General features: G+C 39.5%; 1 protein-coding gene across 5 annotated transcripts in view; it reads right to left on the bottom strand.

Annotated features, from left to right (window-relative positions):
* LOC122794558 (intermediate filament family orphan 2-like) overlaps positions 1–21,441 on the bottom strand; it is a 338,280-nt gene extending 316,839 nt beyond the window's left edge. For 2 of the 5 annotated variants that reach the window (XM_044063047.1, XM_044063050.1), the window contains exon 1: positions 20,603–21,439. In XM_044063047.1, the coding sequence (XP_043918982.1) occupies positions 20,603–21,306 (704 nt within the window). In that variant the 5' untranslated portion in view covers positions 21,307–21,439. Of the gene's footprint in view, positions 1–20,602 lie in introns of all 5 variants that reach the window. The other 3 variants (XM_044063048.1, XM_044063051.1, XM_044063049.1) reach the window with 3 other exon arrangements.
* Between the last annotated feature and the right edge of the window lie 303 nt (positions 21,442–21,744).

Below are 21,744 nucleotides of genomic sequence, written 5' to 3'. Positions count from 1 at the left end.
ATGCAAGATACCTTGGCACATATCTGCATAACTCAGTCATTTGAGCACCTTGTCTCCATCATAATTAAGTAATCATTCTGTCTAGCGCAAGTGATATCCAAATGAATTTTTTTCTACATCTAAAAGGTGTTATTATTTCTCTGTACTCCCCCCTTCCTAGACCTAGTACATACCAAATATACACAGTACAATCTTAGACACCAGTCTGAAGAACACCCTCACTGCAACCCCCTCAAACCAGGACGTAAGGGCACCAACCATTCTTCCTCCATCCTGCACCCCAACTCTGGGAGTCTATCCCCCACTACTTAATCCCCCCTTTTCTCACCTTCAGAGCACAGCAAATCTGAATGTACTTGTTTCTATTCAGGCCATGTTACCTAAACATTAGTCCAGCCTGCATCCATTCTAACCGATTCAAGTTCTACCACCTCACTCACTCTCTCTATTCCTTTGCTCCAATCTTATCAACAGCATCACCACACTTGTGTAATTTTATCTACAAATACGTACACTACCACTCATTTCTTTTCATCCAGAATGTTTTGCTAAAAATATCTTGTTAAATAAAATTTAAACAAATATCTAGTATAGATTGTTATTATTATTATTATACTGCAATACTACATCTTCACTGTGAATGTTTCACTCACGCTGTAGCTGCAAATGGTCATTCTTTATCAGTGTACCACTCCCCAGTAGACAAATGTAACATGAAAATAAAATAAAATATGATGACTGTTGTGTGTGTACCAGATAAAAGCACATTATCCTAGGCCAGAGAGAGTAAGAAGTCAAGGGACTTCAAAAACCCTCACTTACCTTGACAGAATATCTTAACTATCCTTGTATTCTGTTACCAACCAGCTCCTTCATGGTGAACTACTTCTAGGCTTCTGGGGAGGAAGGATAGACTAGCCTTGTCTGACCACTTGTAACTTACAAGTCTAGCAGCATGTCAAACAACTGTACCAAACGAATTAGCAAAACTTACTGAAGAGAGAGTTTCATAACTCAATGCATTCTCCATCTTTCAGTAAATCTCAAACATTGTCACGGAATGGGCCAAGCAAGCTTACATGAAAGACAAACATAATCAAGCTGAAGGAGCTCTAAACTGACAACTGCGATTAGGTGGACAGCAGACTGGCTTAGGGTCAAGACTGTCACAGTAAGAGAAAGGGATGTAAAGTACGGAAAAGAGCCCTTAGGGACAGGACTGTCACAGTAAGAGAAAGGGATGTAAAGTACGGAAATGAGCCCTTAAAGACAGGACTGTCACAGTAAGAGAAAGGGATGTAAAGTACGGAAATGAGCCCTTAAAGACAGGACTGTCACAGTAAGAGAAAGGGATGTAAAGCATGGAAATGAGCACTTGGGGACAGGACTGTCACGGTAAGAGAAAGGGATGTAAAGTACGGAAATGAGCCCTTAGGGACAGGACTGTCACAGTAAGAGAAAGGGATGTAAAGTACGGAAAAGAGCCCTTAGGGACAGGACTGTCACAGTAAGAGAAAGGGATGTAAAGTACGGAAAAGAGATGTGGCTTCCCCTCAAGCATTCTTTGTTAGGACCACTGTTACTTGGTATCAACTTATCAGATCTCTACACACCAAACAAGTATCTCTAGTTTTAAAAGTAGGCAGATGATTGCAAGCTGGTGGTTGTCAGGAAGTCCCCCTCTGATATACAGGCCTCCAAATGGAGCTTACAATTGTGAAAAGCTGGAGTACAAAAAACAGGCTCAAACTCAACACAAAGTGCAACATTCTCTCATTTGTTAAGCAACTTCCAACTTCAGCACAGAAAACACACCACTTCAAAATGAGAAGGCAATGACAGACCAGGGTACTTTTGTGGACAGTTCCCTGAAATTTAAGCATCCAATTGCAGCAGTGGACAGGAAATCCTTTTAACTTTACACAGTTCATAGCAAAAGATTATTTCCTCCAGATAAAAAGTCATACTTACCTTCTTGAACTCTGCAGTGATTATAACCATCATAGAGTACAATGCCTTCTTTGCGAGGTACTTTACTAAGTATTTCAAGCAACTTGAAAGACCCCAGAAGTTCTTAACTAAAAACCGCATGGGCTTAAAGGCCCAAGTTACCAAGACAGACTACAGGATATCTCACTATATTCAGTATCATACAGACTTCCCTATGGGTGATCTGTGCCTTGCTTATAGGGTCATAACGTATCCAGGAGTCCAAAAACTCCAAAATACAAACAGTCCTATCAACACTAGGGCTAACAAATAAGACAAGGTGGAGGGATATATTTGTCGTACAGCACCTATCCTTTCTATGGGACAAACTTCCTCAACAAGTTAAAATAGTATAACACACTGTCTGCCTTTAAAACATAGTTGGACAACTGCCATTCCTAAGAGGCAAGTTTGTAGCAACAGTTTCATACCAGGGATTATCTAAATGGCCCTCCTAATCAAAATTAAGTGATTATTAGTATATCTGTAGTTTTCTTACAGGTCTTTATGGTCCTAGTAACTACCTGGCTAGTAATTTCCTATGTTTGTATGTATATAGTATACGGTGATTACCCTTGCCTTTCTGGCCTGAATCATAGCTGAAAAGGCCTTTTCAACCAGGCCACTTAAATGATGAAATAAACAGATTAATTACTAAGCAGCAAGCACAGTGGCTCAGTTGTTAAGATTTCTGCTTCACAGCTCCAGAGACCCAGGTTTAGAACGGACATCTGGTTACTGTCTGTGAGAAGTGTGCATGTTTACAGTCTGTCTGTGTGGATTTTTTTCATGCATAGCTGTTTTCTACCACCTAACAAACGCATGCTGATGTTGACTGGCTCATCTAAAGTATCAACATATATTGCCTTTACTCATGCCTTTTGTGGCCTGGATGTGGTTGAAAAGGTCCACATAACTACCGAACTTATCTGGTTAACAAATGAGTTTAAAAAAATTGTGCCTGGTTGCCACACATGGCAGAAGTGAAACTTCTGTACAGAAATGCGAAGGAAAGCAAATGGTACAGTATAGTACTGTACAATCTCCTTCACACTTCCTTACAGAAGTTTCACTTCTACTGCAGGTGGCGACTACGCACATCCTTTTTTTTTTTTTAAACTGTCCCTATTTTTTGGTTTTGTTCCCCAGTTATTTGTGGCTCTGTCCAAATTTCTTCTGGTAAGAGTTTGAGGAATGCTGCTACTGCCAGAGGATTGGTCATTCTGAAACAGAGTGTGTGGCTGAAAAGCTAAAATAGAGTACAGAAACCTTTCTAATGATGCTGCTGCGAGGATATCGCTCGTTGTGTGTGTGTGTGTGTGTGTGTGTGTGTGGTTGAAAAGCTAGAGTAGAGTACATAAACCTTTCTAATGATGCCGCTGTGAGAGGTCGCTCATTGTGTGTGTGTGTGTGTGTGTGTGTGTGTGTGTGTGTGTGTGTGTGTGTGTGTGTGTGTGGTGTGTGATTGAAAAGTTAAAGAGTACGGAAGTCAAATTCCACCCTTAGTGGAGTTTGACTTACATACTTCCATTGCACTCCGAGCTATCACATCCTCCCATAAGTTCCACTTCAAAAAATGCCAACAGATACCAATGTGCAGATATGCATCAGAATAACAAAAATTACATAAAACTGATACTTATGAAATGCACTTTAAAAGCACAGTGAGAGCAACTGGTGTGACTCACCACATGTCAAATTCTGCATTATGCCTTCATCCCCTCATCCATAATGCCAGTGACCTTTTCTCATGTCACCAGCCAAGTGAGTTTAGGTTTTAAAGAAACACAGAATATCTACAAAAACATTTAAATACAGCTCTTGAAATGAAAGAGGTTTTACACATTACCCTTCAGCTATGCAGAAAGGAAAATGATTTATCATAAAAATGTGATGGATCACTGCCTCCATGCGAGGTATGATTAGTGGCTCTACCTGGATCACTGCATGTGTGTGTGGTTACACATGTATGAGACTGAGTCTGCTGGAGTCTGCTTCTGCAGGTGAGCTGGAAGGTGTATGTGCCTTGCCTAATCATTATGCAGTACATGTCTCTCGGGAAGGGTTCTTTACACTGCCTGTGAAAGTATTTTTTGCTTAAGGGGGACCAGTAAGCCCACTGCAGACAGGACTAGACTGAACTTGATGCTTAAAGTACTGCAGGTCACTCAAGTGGAAAGCCACCTGGAGACCAACAGCCAAGATGAAAGGCATGCGTTAGCAGAACAGCAGTGGAATCCCATCATAAACAGTCAGAGCCTGCACTTCGCAGACAGCAGTTTTACAATTATGGGTGAATCCCCCTGAAAGGCAAGGGTGTTGTAAAAAAAAGCAAAAAAGGCCAACAGCAATAACAATCTGTATCAAACTAGAAAAAAAAGTGAAAGAAAGAAAATGTCAAAGTTTTTTTTTTTTAAAGTAGCTGAAAGGGTAAATGCAAATAAGACAAATAGAAAGGGAAGATAATCAAGAAAAACTGAGAAAGGAATGGAGGAAAAAAAAAGGACAGAAAAAAAAAAACAAATTAAGCAATATCAGAAAGGAACAGGAACTGCACTCATGATGCTAACAAGCAGACAAAGGTAGGGCTTTGCAATTAAATATGCAGAAATATTACTACTTTAGAAATCCAGAAACACCAAGAATGTTGTGACGTGCAGAAATGGCAAATAACTGAGCATTTCTCTTCAATTCCAACAGATGAAGACAAGAATGCTCAAGAAAATAGCGGTCTCAAATTCTGTGCTACCTCTGGAAACTGGTAATCTAGCACATCACACAGCTTTCCCTAACAGAGTACTTCAAAAGCCAGAAGGCGCTCGAGCAGGACTTTATATTACTTTTTACAATGGGGACGAGTTTCACATCAGAGACAAAGTGCACATTTCAGACATTTGTGCAAAGACATCAATACCAGTGAGCAGTGGGTACTGGTTAGAAAATAACATGCGGTGTACTGTGGGAAATAACTACAGATGGACATGAATCTGCCTTGGCAAGGAACCACCCACAGTGCAAAAACTAGTGTGTACATCATGTACTTAGGGATGCGTGACACCAGTCAGATTCATCTGGCTTGTAGCTCCGAGAAAAAAAAAATGTCCACATAGACTAGTCAGAAGTGGCACCCACAATATTTAACAGAAGAAAGAATTTCACCCTGCCTCTTCATCTCCTTCCACTGCAGTTCATCTCTCAGTACTAAGCAAATAAACTACTAAGAGCATAACCATGCTTAATATCTTTCCTCAACTCCCAGACCCACCTCACATATAAACATGTTTCACTCCATGAAGAAGAGGTCCCTCATACTGCCCCCCCAACAGCCTTCAAACTATTAAACTGCCCCTTCCTGTTCTGTACAATTCATTTTTAAGGGACTTGTCTTCCAGGGCTGTGAGGACACCAGTAAAAGTACTACACTGTTTCAATCATACACTCCCTTTCAACAAAGAAAGCTACAAACCAAAGAAATGTAAATTGCAAGTAAAATGCTTTGTAACAAGTTGCCTCTCTTCTCAGTAATTGTTGAAATTCATTAAAAACAAGTTACTGACGGCAGGTACAGCTCAGACATGTCAAACATGCCCTAGTCTGCTACTTAACATCAAAGTAATTTTGTTTTTCAGCACTAAGCAAACTCAACGGCATTACAGTTTCACCTTCCTGTACCAAGGCGCTAGAGAAAATACTTTTGGGTGTGAACCAGTGGTCTTGATTTTCTTATCACTGTTAGTTGTTTGGAATAGGTTTTTATTGACCTGTAGCCTTTAAAGACTTTCCTGGGACTGTACTTTTTGGTGAATTAGACTGGTGTACTTCAATGTACTTGACAGCTGGGGAGTCCTGAAGGATTTTCAATCTTTCTAATGTACTTGTGCATTTTTCTTACATGATTAGATGTTTTTTTTTCCCTCAGTTTGAAGTTAAAACTACTGGTGAGGTGTTCTATGCTATGCTTCCTTGCATGTTGGTGAATGGTAATTAAGCAATAACTCACGCCTGGGGTGGGTAATGCTGGATTTACCCACGGTTGGTGTGGTTTGGTCATGAGGGCGAATCCAGAGTGGCCAAACAAAGACAACCATGGGTAAATCCAGCATTACCCACACCCAGAAGTGGGTTATTGCTATTATACAATGACATTATTTAAGAAAAAAAAAAACTTACTTTTCTTAAATAATGGCATTGCATAATGCCTCCATGCTGCCCTTCCACAGCTGTCTGGTATTCTGCAGCAGTTCTGATGTACTGCGCATGCGTATGCTTACGCAGTACATCAGAGCTGTGGGGGGAAGCAACGGAGAAAGCAAGATCTCTGTTGCTTTTTAAAAAGTGCCTCACTATGTTAAACCCATTTAACACAGCTTTAAAAAGAGCAACGGAGAAAGGAAGATCTCCGTTAGCTTTGTCTCGCTATGTTAAAGTCCTTTAACATAGCGAGACAGTTTCTAAAAAGCAACGGAGATCTTGCATTCTCCGTTGCTGTTAAAAAAAAAAAAAAAACTAATGGAAAAAGTCCGGGCGACCGGACCTTTTTCCCATTAGTATAAGTCTGATTTACAACATGCACGCTGACCAATCAACGTGCACATTTTGGAATATTAATGGGGGGTCATTGTGTAATAGTTCATAATTAACAGCCAATGACTAACCAGCTTACAGGAAAGCCTTGATGCCTGGTGTTTAGTCTGTAGTGTTATCTGTACACAGTCACAGAGTACAATGGGGGAACAGCTTTTTTTTCAGACATGAAGACCCAGAATAGTAAAATGGTAGAAATAAACAGAATTGCATTTTTACTTTTTTTGCAACTTAAATTGTAAAGGAATCCTTATAAAATGCTGAAGAGACAATTGTGCATTACATAGGAAACCTGTAAAACAATCTTCCTTTTTTTCTTTAAAAAAGCACTACTACTAACAGCTATAAATTTAATTAAAAAAACATTTAATTTTATAAAGATCAACAGATATTGTCATCAAAAGTAGGTTTTACTTACTAGGGAGAGGTCTCTTCAGCTTTCAAAATTCGTAACTAACTCACAGCAATGAAAACATGAAATGCAAAGGATGACAGATGCTATATAAGCAGACTTTAAGCCATGGGCAGGGGGTTGAATTTCCTGCTCTAAATACACATATGGGCAAAACAGCATGGAAAGTGTAGAACTGACAGAAGGATGCAATGTGTTTAAAAACAATGCACACGCTTCTCATGTAAACATCTTCACTGATTTAGATCAGGAGAGTCCATAAGGTTGAAGTTCATTTTTGAAGATAAGATAACTATGTAAACAAACAAACAAAAAACGGCAGTTTGTATATAGTCACATTTAACAGTGCATAGTTTTTTATTTGTTCATTTTACTGACTGGATTTATCCTTTATGCTTCTGGATCCATTTTTCAGGGAAGACCAGAGGTTATTAATAAAAGATACAGAAATTTACCTAGGACATCAAGAAATGTGAACATCTATGCAGTGGAGATCTTTAACACTCACCTACGCTACTCCCAACACAGGTAGATGGAACTTGGTTAAATGTTTCACCTGACAAATAATATCTCAGGACAGCAGTGCCCTCTCCAAATGATTAATCATAACTGTCACTCCAACACAGAACCAATAAAGTGCAAATGTAAATACCCAAAGGATGGGATAATTTAAATATTTTTACTTTTGTTTCATGGGTACTTACGTGGTTACTGTTCTGTGGGGATCTTTAGAAGCCTAGCCATATATTAGTTTTTAGCCTTATGTTTTAAGTATTTTTTAGTACTTTAAGGGGGGGTATTGGTATAATTGGTCAATGGGTTAACTTTACAGATACAAAGTGAAGAGTTTTACTTCTGACCTCTTGATATTGGCTAGACTTATAACAGTCAACAGACTGATAACCTAGTATTTACTAATGAACCTATGAAGTACAAATAACCCCTTGATGAGCAAAACATTTATGTTTCTTAAGCATCATTTACTTTATGTTATTATAAAGCATTCAGTGCACTGTTCAGACAATGCAACACTAATAAAAGTAATTCTATTTTGACTTAAGAAACCAGTGTATGTACATACCTACTACGTCTGGATATAACCGCTTCTACCTCTCAAGTATACAGATTTTTGCCTTATATTTTTAGTCTGTTCCTCATAAAAATTGTGTCTTTTTGACAAATTACCGTGATGATCTAAGGATTAAAATAACTAAATAATGACATTTGGGCCTATGTCCCCCCATTATATCAGGCTTTGTCCAAATTTCTTGCACTAAGAAGTCGAGAGGTAGGTGTCTGTGTAAAAACTTGCTGGAATTGTTTCCCTCCAATCTCTAATGGAAATATCACTGTGATGCTGTTGCAAGAGCTACCTGTACACCAGATCATGACTGAAAAGTGTCTTGGAATCAGTCTGCATCACTCCCCACCACAGAGGATTCTAGCTGTAGGTCATAAAACAAGGGCTGCTGAAATAGCACACATTAAAAGTGATGATAAAACAGCGGTAAAACTGACATTTTCATGCACTGTCTCCTGATTATATGTTAAAGTAACCTATTTGTTCATTTCTTAACCAGGTAAACACAGACAGCCTTTTGGGTTCACCAGTTTTCTTCCAGATAATGAAGATAAGTGAAATGGTGATCCTCCGTACTTCTCACTGGCGCAAGTGTGTGTGTGTTCTGTGATAAACTGGCACACTGTCTAGAACTGGTTCTATATTGTATGCCTACTGCCTTCCAAGACAGGCACCTCTGTCAGCCTGTTAGGACAGAGGAAAACTAATGAAAAGGCTAAACAATGCTCAAGAATTTTCTATGGACACCTCTTATTCCAGTATGAGGGCCAAGAATTATAACAATACTCCAGAAAGCTGAATTCATGTCTGATTTCTACAATTCCTGCCTTCAAAACGGTGCTTATTAACTTAATTGGTTAGCATTTTACTACCATACTGTACCTACTGTCAGGAACAGGAAGTTAAATTACAAGGGCAGCCATCTTCTGCAGGAAAATTTTATAAGGCACATACGTCTGGCTCAAGTGGGCTGCCTTGGCATCACCTGCTACACTCCTAGGGATACCAACTATCCAAAAAATGTAAGATTAGCTTGTAAGATGCATCAACCTAGTCAAAGCTTTCCACACAAATTTCCCACTCAAGCACAGTTGGAAAGCTAAATAAACTGTGAAAAACCTCCTACATCTCCCTCTGGATTGCCAACTGGCTCACAGATAGGATGCAGGAAATCAAAATAGGGGAAGTCACCAGTGGAGCCCCCAGAGTTCTGTGCTAGGACCTCTCCTGTTTGGCATTTACTTCAATGAAGTAAAAGCCAATATCAAAGGGCTCTGGCTGACTATGTCCGTTACTGAATGACTTGATCATCCTGCAAGAAGGTTTAGCCCAAATAAATGACTGGTATCAAAATCATGGGACCAAAACTAATTGCATAACTGTATCTTTGGGAAGTCATCTACCCATGGGAACTACTACATTAACAATACACTCTCAAAGTTGACTCGGTTGTTTAGGATTTGGCAACTTGTATAGAGAGAGTGACCCAATATTTGACCTACATATATCCACTATTGTAATAAAGCCCTTTTATATTATACAGGTTATAAACAAAAGTATTGTGCCTAGATTTAGGAAGAGCACCGAGTATAATGCCCCCTTTAGCAGACACTTGCAACAAAAAAAATGCTCACAGCCTTACTAAAAGCATACAAAGCCTTAACAATATCTCCTACATTAATCGACTCAATGCTCTTTCACTATACTCAGTATCCTACTGACAGCTAAGGGGTGATCTGTATTTGGCATGCAAGGTATCCTCAGATTCAGTACTGATGGTTTTACTGTAGATAAGAAAATCAAATGGCACCAGAAATGCTCAGTCTAAGGATCTAAGCCTCATCAACAGAACAGTTTAGAGAGGTGAGGTATATCTCTCAGAGGATACCCTGTCCATATTTAAGTGCAACTTGGATCTACGGTTGGTATACAGAAAATTTACCCAGGACTGCTCCCGTACTACTAATGGACAGAAGCAGTTCCTTTGTGCTTTATCACATGCATGGGTCCCCTCTAAATTATCTATGGTATGATCTCAGTTATTCTCATTAGGGATAATACATAAATTATAGATCGTGGGATGGGTAAGGACAATCTCTAACCAAATGAGATAGATTAATTCAAGTACCAAAAGGGAAACTGGCTTGGTTTAAAATGCCCTATAAGGGCAACTAACCTACTAGTTCTTCCCTATGAACCTATTAATGATCCAAAAAGAACATTTAGAAAGATATCTGAAGCTTTAAGATTTCACATTTTCTGTTTTCTATTTAAAATGTCCACATAAACTAACTGGCAAACTTCCAGCTGCTAAATATGCTTAGTTACTACAGATTTTCTGGTGAGCTTCCATGACTTTTTCTCTTTCTCCCTTGACTACAGCACAGCATTTTAGAACAATCAGCTGACAGATAACATCAGCCTCAGTTGAATATGGATGTCAGACTCAAAAAAAAACTGCACACAAAAAATGACTGTCTTTCACATTCTGAAAAGCAAGAGAAACTCATCCCACAAATTAATGTAGCAGTAGCACAAGTTCTTCCTTATTACCCATGCTAAACTCTTTGGCCCATCTGTAAATACTGGTCTGACTTATGGTGCAGTCAGAAAAGTGAAAGTAAAGTAACAAATGCGGAGTAACAAACAAGTGGCAGTAAGGTAAATGGAGGTAGGTATAACTAATAGGAAAACTACCACTCTTCACAATGCTTTGTGTATCACACATCATGGGTTAAGCAAGTGCTGTGCATTATACAACACTAATAGTGCATTTAAATGGCAGCTGTAGCAATGTTAGTGCAAGATCCACACTTCAACAGCATGCCCCTTGTCCACACAAAAGTGCTCCAAAAACTAAGAATGAGAAGTCATCCCTATCTGATATCTGCCATCATTCAGTTAAGAATGCAGGGGAGGTGGGGAATCCTATCCCAGGAAGCAAGTGGCCACTTACAAATGGGATACCTGTCTACAAGGTGCACGTGCACACACACACACACACACACACACACACACACACACACACACACACACACACACACACACACACACAGAGTGTATTTGACTAAGGGACAAGCTGGAAACCTCCAAACAATCCTGTGTAGACAGCATGCAAACTTCTCACATAAGGCTTCACCAGCCAAGAAATGAACCAGCATGCAATGCACGCACAGTGAGGTAGCAACATTACCTGCCAAGTTACCCAGATGCCAAAAATGTGAACCAGTGTGAATAACATGATTTATATAACACCCAGCTCTTGAAATGCTCATAGATATCCTTTTCTATTTTTAAGTATTATTTTCCATCTCTCTGGTGCAAATCCTATATCTACTACATTTAACACTTGCTCATACACAGCTATCAATGTACACATGACAGGCTCTTAACCATATTGAAAAGACAGCAACAACTTTTGAGAATTCCCCAACAAGTTCTGCTGATTCTGTCTTCAAGCAATTCCACTCCTTTTTTAGGCAATGAATGGAATATACAATAAAAGAAGCCATGCAAGTGGGTAGAGGCACACACCCAAATACTAAACATGTCGTTACTCGCAAATGTGCCAGCAGCACTCGCCACCCATTCTAGGGAGGGGCACCCTCCTCCCACACAGCATCCTGCTCTTTTCAGTTTTACAAATCTGCCACCCGTCAGCAGAGGGGATGCATGTAAAAACCTGTGCAAGCTGATAACTAATGCACTTCCTTGAGTCTGCCCTTAATTTCAAACAACTCCACTCCTAGACATTGATGACGGCAAGAGAAGTAGGCTCGCCAGTTGCCATGGCAAAATACAGCTGCTACTAACAACACTACATAAATCTCCCTCCTAACCACATGCTTGGCAAAGGAGAATAAAAAAAGAAAATTGAACCTATTCCAACAAAAGCAGAGATGATATTCCTGAGCTGCCTCCCTGTCAAAAGCTATGACCTGTGCGTCAGTAATGCTCTAACTTTATCAGTCTGCTGTCTGCAGATAACCAGGATTACCTGTACGTGAATAAAGTGCAACAACAATACCTCCCATCAGTTTGGGACACTACAGTGTTGGGTCCTCCATACTGTCCTTAGACGATCCACAACTATCCACATACAGTAGTTCACTGATTAAGGGTTTTACCTTATGGTTTCAGAGTCTGGTGTTCAATCCTGATCATTGGTAACTATTTTGTGGGAAGTCGGCATGTTCTCCAATGCCTGGATGGATTTTTCTCCAGGCACTGCAGTTCCCTCCTATTTCCACCAAAAATTCAAGTGTCCATACATATTGCATTTACCTTTGATTTTATAGCCCAGGGTTGCGGCTATATTGAGATTACTTGTCTTTTGAACACCAATTATCTAATAATGGTATTCACAGCAGAAGGACTGTTTATCGCAGAGTGATTTTAGAGAAGTAACAATTATCTAAGAGTGGGGTACAGAACAACCATACAAAAAAAAAAAATTGATATTATTTATTTATAGATTATAAACAAGGTGATATTTTTTCACTTGCTTAACCAATGTTCAGAAGAACAAGGGGGAAAAACATTAAAGACTTCTTGTACATGTATACTAACACCAAGTCCATTGTGAGACATCAGTCAGAATTCTCACAACTCCTAGCTTTGGTTATGATGCTCACCTTTTTAACAGGCAGACTAAAAAATAATTTATAACCTTCATATTGTAGTGTCAAGGCTCATCTATGTGCAGTGCTCAAAACAGGAAAAAGCAAGCAAGCCCTCTTAGTACCTATCCACTATCATAAGTCTATCCAGAGATGCAGAAGGCATGTATGTCAGACCTGATGCTTATGCATGCTACAAAGAGATAATTGTTGCATCAGAAAGCAATTTGCTATATCTCAGAAGTTAAAATGTAGCACAGACAGGATAAATTACACCATTTTGATCGTGGCTTAAGGTTTACATAAGAGATAATAAGACAGGGCAGCAGAGAAATTGTGCATTACGATCTTTTAAAATCCGAACCTAGATAGTTGCTAGGCATCTCATTCAGCAGTAACCTTTACCCCAATGATACTAAACAAAAAAATTGAAATTTAAAACCCCAACATCTACAAGAACAAGCATAAAATAAAACTGAAGAGAATGTTTCTGTAATATTGGTGAAACAGTTGTCTAACTGTGTAAATTATCGATATTCATTGAAAAAACAACATAGCTGGGATGCAGCAGTTATCTCATGTGCTTAACATGTAGAAGTCCTGTGTTCAATCACCAGACTGACTATTGTGTCTGGTGGTTGGTTCAGAGGGTCAAAGCTGTAAAATCTAGTTCACGTGGTACAGGGTTTAATTCCCGCAGTCCTCATTTGCCTCCTGTGTGACTTAAAGTAAGTCACTTAACCATACAGCTCTTGGAGGCAACTGTGGATTTCGGCTAGGCTCCCCCATGGTCAACTGTAGTGCAAGCCTACTAAACTAACTACCTTTAAAAAAAAAAAAAATTTAAATCTAACAGTGGACTAAGATGCCATTACAACTTCTATTCACAGATCTCCACATAAAAGAAAAACATTTCTGTCTAAAAAATAGGAAACAGCCTACCTTCAAAGGGAATAAAGCTCTAAGCTGAAATCTAAGAGCAATTTACTTAAATTTTTGCAGACTGATTTACTTTTTACAGACTTCCTGCATCTGTACTATAGCCGCAAACTACATCACGGTTAAATCAGTAGTGCCAATGAGTGTGATGTTATCTACCATTATGAAGCTAATGCACCTATATTAACTAACATATCTAAAAACAGCTCATGCCTGGATAGTAGCTTAGAAGGGTCCTTGGACCTGTCCAACTATCTGGTTAACTAACAAACAAATAAATCCATCTTAATTTTTAGTCAACCTAACCTTTATAAAGCCTTCTCCCAGTTTGTTTTTACAGAAATAAATTTGCTATTGGTAGTTGGTTATATTTAAATGTTAGTGCTTGCCGATTTTTCTGGAACACAGTGATCTCTCATGAACATGGTGTTTACTCTTTTGCTTTGATTAAAACTAATGTGCATATCATTTATTATGTGGGCAGCAAAATGAAAAAAACCCACAGCACATGCCCATACTTGTGTATGATGTAATATTTAGGTTAAATACTATGAATTAAGAGGCAAAACCCCTTGTTCAAGAAAGGACCATTCCCCAACAAAGTAAGCTATCGGTTTTGGTAACTATTTTGCCAGTGAGGTGATCTTCTAGGCAATTTAACTTCAGTGAAAACAAAACTACCTGATGTTGGAACATTTGTAATTTATATGTGAAGTTATGGGGTCTAATTTTCTGCATAGTACTTCCCAAACTGACAACTCTGGATATAATTCTTCATTCCTTTGTTTAAAATGAACACTTTTCCAACAATGAAGCCTTTTCAGTATATGCTGCCTCCAAGAGCTACTTTGAGTATAGTTTTGTTTGAGTGCAGACTCCTGTGCAGATGGTAATCATGAATCTTTCTCCAGTGACAGGAAAGTTCAGTTTAGTTTTGACCAGATAAATGTCTTCCCAAAACAGAAAATTAAATGTCTACAGATAGGTTAAACTGAACCAATGCAAAAAATGAAGTTTTATTATATGAAGTTTAAAGGAAAAGGTATCCCAAATATCAGACCAGGTCCTCAGACCCCCACTTTCCTACGGTGTGACTCATGAGAATATGGGGAGTGTTACACTCCTACGGGTGAAGTCCTTTATTAAACCAAGACCCTATATGCCTGACTTGGTGGTAGCTTGGGTGGATGTAAAACAGCCAAAGACACCTATTGAAAAGAGTACAGGTAGTTAACGGATGTCCTGATCAAATTTTCCCCAGCAATCTGAATGCCACTTCAAGTCTCCCGTCAAAAGAGGCTATAAGCCTAGTGGAACTAACCCAGCCAAAGGATACATAAAATAAAGTCACCTAGCCAGACAATGCTCCATAGTCACTGCTGAAAATAGACACTTGTGCCCACAGGGCTTAACCAGCTAACAATTAACGTAAGAAAATAAAAATAAAGAACAATAGGTTATTTTCCACAGCTGAATTATCTTTTACCATAAGAGCACTGCCACTTTGATAAAAACAGCAAGTTCTGCAAGAAATATTCCAGTGCTCAGTCACACTTTTGTGCCCTCTTTTAAATGACTAATTTGTCTTAGTCTAGGGGTGAATGGGAGTGAAAATGTCTGCTTTACAACTGGGCTAGATACAGCGATGACAATAACTGGTTATCAATGGCTTTACCAGTTACTAAAAGCTAAATGTTCAAACACCTGGGTTACTTCTACATGAAACACAAGGCCTAATAACTACCATGGGAATGGAAGTCTATGCTTCTTAAGATCCTCGTTCACACATCAATAGCCTAGTAAGGACGTATGAACGTAAGTGGTGTACCATCTTCAAGGCTATCTTTAATGCAACTACATGATTAGAAGACTAATGTACAAGACATGTTGCTCTCCCTAAAAGGATCCCTTCTCATGAGATTTAAGATGGTACAGATGCCTTTAAAGTATCAGATTTGTGAAATTTGAGGGTTATGAGGCCATCAGACCACAACAGGATCTCAGGACAGATCAGAGAACCCATAACACTTTCAATTAACTTAATTTACACTTCTGGATAATGCAGCCGGATTAGGCACAATCTATTTAAATGTTTCTGCCCACTAACTGGCATAAATGAAAAGCAGGTTATGAAAATCTGCAACATTTTTTATAGTTCTAAACTGTGTACAATGTTTTGAAATCTGAAAAATACTTCAATATTATAAATGTTGATACTGTTCAGATGAAGAGAAAAAAAAGAATGTATACTGGAATATTCAAAGAAAAAATAACAGCAACACAACTCAAGCAGTCAAAAGCATAACAACCAGCATTTAGCTGTCATTGAAATAATTTATTCATTACAAGTCAAAACCTTAACTTACAACGTGCACTGCTAATCCATGAGGACATTCCAGTACTGACAAGGCTCAAAGAAACAGACAGCTGTCCAATGCAGTGAGTGCAGTGCATGCAAAGATTTGCTGACAGTCAACCTTCCAGTGATTCAAAGATCTACCTTCAAAATGAAGAGGACTGAACAGGAGGTAGGGAAAAAAGCTAGGTGCTCTCATTTTACATTTCAACACCAATGAGGTGGCGTGTGAAGCCGTTTTTGCTACCACATATCAAAGCATGAACGTTTGGTACATAAAAACAGAACCCAGTATAAGTAACACAAAACATGCTTGATATTCCAATAAGAGAACTCAGACCCAAAACAAGGCACTGGTACTACCAGTCGGTTCAGACCTTTTCAATGTTGCACTTGGGGGGGGGGGTCTCCATATAGATATTCACTTTAGTGGCGATTATCCATGTACCCAACAACTTGAAGCTAAAACCCACACCACAACATACAGACATCTACTGTAATGCAGCAAAAGTGCTGCAAGCATACATCCATTCATGCAACAGACTCCTTTGAAAAGGTTTACCCAGTCCTTGGCATGAAATCAAAATCTGCAGCACTTTAAAGTATATGAATGGGGCACAGCAGCCTTCAAGTTGGGCATTCAGAAGATTAATAATGAAGTAGCTCTGGAATGTGAATGACCGCTGTGTGCAGAGGGCACTGTGTGTTCCAGCTCTTTTTGTCCCTCATAACAGGATTTCTTAAATGGTGAGACCCTTGTTGTGCAAAGCACTGGCCAGGAAGCACAAACTGCATGCATACATACTAAATACCAGGTTCAACATGGAGAAAGCTCAATAGAAAACAAACATTAAGACTATGAAGGTACACAATGGGAGTGCAGCATCAGTACTACAATAAACAATATATATAACTTATTTCTCTCACCAGCCAGTAATGCCTAAAGGAAAAACATTTCCATATCTAGCCTTGATAAAATTAATAACCACAGAAATGTACAACACCCTTTAATGGAGATTCTGAAAAGTAAATCCAAGTCTTTCACAGGTCAATTCATAGGATACTGGGCATCACTGCCTGCCACCTAATTCAATTAACAAAACTAGAATTAAAAACATTTATATGTATTCAGTTGGATTATGTTTGATGTTTCAAAAGTAGGACGTGTTCAAGATTCCTGACAATACAGAAGGCAGCTCAGTCTGCCAGTGATACAAAGCTAGAGGTCTGGACAAATTAGCACCTAATATCTAACAAATTGAGAGCACCACATTGCTAATAGCATCGTAGCAGGACTGTGCACTAATATAATCCACCAAGTTTTTCTGTCTGCAACTTTTACATTTCTCCCCCAAAGTTCAACTGCCGTTATTTGAGACCAATGGCTACTGCAGGTTAGAACTTTACCATTTTGCATATAATACACAATGTCGGAGTTAACTGTAAATGGATGCTAGGGGGCAAAACTGCACACACAGGGTTGGTGGAGGCTGTGTTATTTTCAGTTACTTTTTAATCAATGACTGCTACCTCACAGTTGTTGTTTGGCAGCAATGGTAAATGAGGTCTACAAGTTGAAAGAGATTTTCAACCCATACAGTTTTGCAAAACAGCTCTACAGCCTACTTGACAACTTTCCCACCTCTCAGTGCTGCCATCAGCTTGTTTCATGCACAGCAACGTACACAAAACACCTGTGTTACTTCACTCTAAACTTCACCATCCCCTTCCCATTTTACTGATTTCAACCATTTGTTCTTAACAGGTTGCAATCTCTTCTACCACAACCATATCATTAACCATGTCTGCTCTACAGAAAACTGTCATACAGCCACTCACTGAAGCAAAGCTGCTGTCTTCAAAAAAATAAAGTAAGAAACAGCAAGAACATTGTGCGATTACACCAAAAATGATCACTCCACTGGCTAAACCAGGAAGTAAGCTATCTTTTTTACATGCTAGTGCCAATCACTACCTTTTTTTTTTTTTTTACTAAACTTAAACATGTTGCTTTTAAATAAATAGAGGTATTTTTATGTCTCAATATGCAACATTATTACCAATATAAAAAACAGCGGATGGCCTAAAAGTGAATTTCTGTTAACTTACAAGTGACGAGCTCAACTTGAGAAACTAAACTGATAATGAAAAAGGAGCTGGACAGCTTTACTACTGTTCTTTGACATTCTGTATAAACAGTTACAAGCAATTCCGAAATAAGCAATCAGAATTATTTACATAGAGCTCAGTGTTGCAACAAATCTGAAATGTCTATAAAGTTAAACCCAGGAATACACAGCAAAAAAAGAAAGAGCTTAACTCTTTCATGTGTTCTGCAGTACGGTTTAAGACAAATGCATTATACAATATCAACAGTAGTGAAGGACCAAACAAAAAATGGCATACCAATGATACCAACCTTGACCCGTGCCATCCCATCAATCTGTGAACAACAGACCGTCTGGTTTGGATAATACATTACTACTGCTAATCCCATACTTAAAAGTCAAACCATATTTAACAGCGTACATTTTCCAGATTTAGATAAAAATATATGTTATATGCATTGGAAAGGCTGAAACAGACTTTCTTTTACATTATCTTTTTAAGTTACAGTTGAGTTAGCAGATTTGTTAACCACTCATAAAAAAACAATACAGACTATGAAGAAAAGTCCTGACCAAATCCCGTACTTAATGCTAAAGGTGCACTTGGTTACTAGGGTACAGAAAAAGCATTAGAGACAAATGAAGAAACCAGGTCCTTCTAAACCATCAGTTCTTTCCACATACCAAAAACTACCCAGGTGGCAGCCTTTTTCTGGCCCATGGCTAATGGTCTAAACAATCTTTTTTTCATTCCAACTTTTCTTGTGAGCCTAGACTAAACTCTCAATTTACTACATTCAATGTGTTGTAACAATATGTAGTAAATCAATAAACACAGAATATGTATTGGGATGCTCTCTTTATCCCAACTTCTGAGTATGCAACTTAAGGACTTGACCCTCACTAGTAACAGAGATCATCATGGGAACCATTTTGCTTACATTTCCAGATCACAATAGGTCCAGCAGGGACAGTGGTCCATTTGGGAAGAGATTCCCAAAAATGCAATATTTGCAATACGATCTATATACAATTACTGCCAAGCTAATGGACAACAAAGCTGACGTGCCTTATTTAACTAAGGGAGGACAATACTGCCAGAGACCATAAAAACTCTTATAGTATATGCCAGATGGTAGACAACCCGTCTCCCCAAAAACAAAATCACAGCAAACAGACAGCTGGAAAAGGAACCTGAAGTGATAGCCCTAAAAATCAAGTGAATGTCAACCAAGAATAAGCTGACATTGCACTGGTTTAAACAAAACAGCTAACAACATTTTTGTATTAGATATAAAAGACCAATAGCCAAGACTGAAATGTATCACATAAATTCCTTTTTGTTTACTATAGCTGCTACAGCTACAATTTCAACACTAATCACGGTCTAGCAGAAAGTATTTAGAACCTAATCCGTCTAAACCTACACTAAATTAGATGTTAACTGCGCAAAAGTTTGGAAGTTTTGACCTTTTTACTTTAACATTCCAGTTACCCATTTGAATTAATACTATGCAACATCAATCATCACCTTTCAAAGCCATAAAATGTAAAACGACACTGAAGTAAAACCAAACTAAATCAACTACTACTAAACAAACACTAGTAAGGCAAGAGGAAAAGAAGTGACTACAGAAACAACAGTAAAGGTGACATTTCTTCTAAAACATCAATAGTTAAATTTATCATTACTGTTTTCATAAAACAACATCTACAAAAAGCAAATCAGTAGAGGTAACTAAAGCAGCTAAGTTGGCTACCTATGGTTAGTCAGTAAACACTTGTACAGCAGGGCTTTAAAACCTCAAGATGCCATGTTCTGAATGTGATCACCCCCTGATAATTGAAATAAGTGTCACCAGAGAGGTCGTGAACATTTATTCACTTAAAATGAACACAGTTACACAGTAACAATGACCAGATTCCAAAATACGCAGGTCATATCCCTACAGACTCGTGAGACTATCTCGGACTACTTCACTTCCAAATTCCTGAAGTGTTCAGACGTACCCCATCCACCAACAAGCGGCAGTTTGCATATGCTTTCCTAAACTCAATACTATAACCAAAATCTCGGGAAAAAAAAAGAAAACAAATTAAAAAAAGTACCATGTAACAGCTATTTGAAGTACTTCGGGAATAGTAATAGATATATAATGATGGTTTCACTACCCTGGACAATGGCTGAAACGGGCCTTTACTGGATAGTCCACCTACCCCATTAACAAAAATAATGAACAATGACAACAGTAATATCAGTGGGGAACCCATATGACATTCTATGTGCTACTTTCATCACTGCGTTTTAGCTACCACTCATCAGAACCCTCCCTATGTGCACACGATTCACCATTTCGTTCACCAGTGGGAAGCTCACTATGACATTTCCGTCCGCCTCCCCATCCTCCGGTAATACCGTACAAAAATCCAACTGAATGGGAACAGCAAACCAAACGGTCCCCGGTGAATATCCAGATACCCTGTAATCACAGCATCTCCACAGCCCAAACTCACTTTTTCCGATATTCGTCCCTTTCCCTCTTCACTTTAGCCAGTACGTTGTACAAAGCTCTGAGTTCTGGGGTGATGGTGTCGATCTGCACCCCCACACCGTCAGGATGTACCCAAGACACGCCGGGGCTCTGCACCGTTTCCACAGTACCAGTGGTGTTCCGTCTGACATGGGTGTAGCTCCATATCGTTCCCGGTAAGCGGGAGTAATGCTGCAGGTAAGTAGAGCCAGTCGTGCAGTTGGTGAGGTCAGTTGGGTCAGTCTGTACGCCCTGCTCCCGCAGATAGAGCCGCTGGTGGAAGCCCCGCACAGTCTCCTCCTGGCGCTGCAGCACAGCATAATGCAGCTGTTTCTCCAGAATCTTGTTGCGCCGTTCAAGCTCGTGCACCCGGGCTAGGAAACAGCGGAAGCGAACGTTCAGGGTCTTGAGAAGATGAATGTCCGAGCCCAGGTCGTTACGCAGTGCCATGGTAACTGGTGAACCCCCAACCGGGGGCGACGCAGCCCTTGATGAGGATGCAGACGCCGAAAACAGTACAGAGTTCTGTAGACGGTAGGATGGTGTGACAGGCCGCCCCTCCCGGCCTAGACCCATCGTCGGGGAGCGAGCTAGCGTTGAACCGATGATTGTTCGCACCGGAGCTAGGGCCGGAGACGGCGCCGGCGCCGAAGCTCGGTTCTCCAGGCCGGGTACCGGGTCTGTCATTTGGATAATGATACTGGTGCGTCCATTGCTGTCGGGACATAGAGAAGCCGCTATTCACAGCACAAGTGCATCAGGCTCGGGACACGCCCCTTAGCCAATCATGACTCAAGTTCTCAGCCTTCCAAGGTGGTGTAGGCGGTCCCGGAGACATTGGGGGCAGTCATGTTTCCCTTTAATGGGGAATACCTTTAAAGTGGGCGTGCCAAGTGTTGTGAAAGTATGGCCATGGTTCGTAGATAGTGCCTCAGCCCTCTCAAGATCTTAGTTCCATTCATTCCCTGCAGTCCCACAGCTGTCTTCCTTAGTAGTCGGATTTATTTACAGTTCCAATGAATGGAGCTTGTCCACGGCTGAGTGATGCTTCTAATTATGTGACGGTTAATCTGTTTTACTGGTGGGAGACGGAAACATTTCCGACTTGTATTGTTATATGACTTT

Source organism: Protopterus annectens, chromosome 2.part1, assembly GCF_019279795.1.
Source record: "Protopterus annectens isolate FY-2018-M chromosome 2.part1, PAN1.0, whole genome shotgun sequence".
In the NCBI taxonomy this organism is placed as follows: Eukaryota; Metazoa; Chordata; order Ceratodontiformes; family Protopteridae; genus Protopterus; species Protopterus annectens.
Note: the sequence above shows the minus strand (reverse complement) of the source record. Positions and strands in the feature narration are given on the sequence as shown.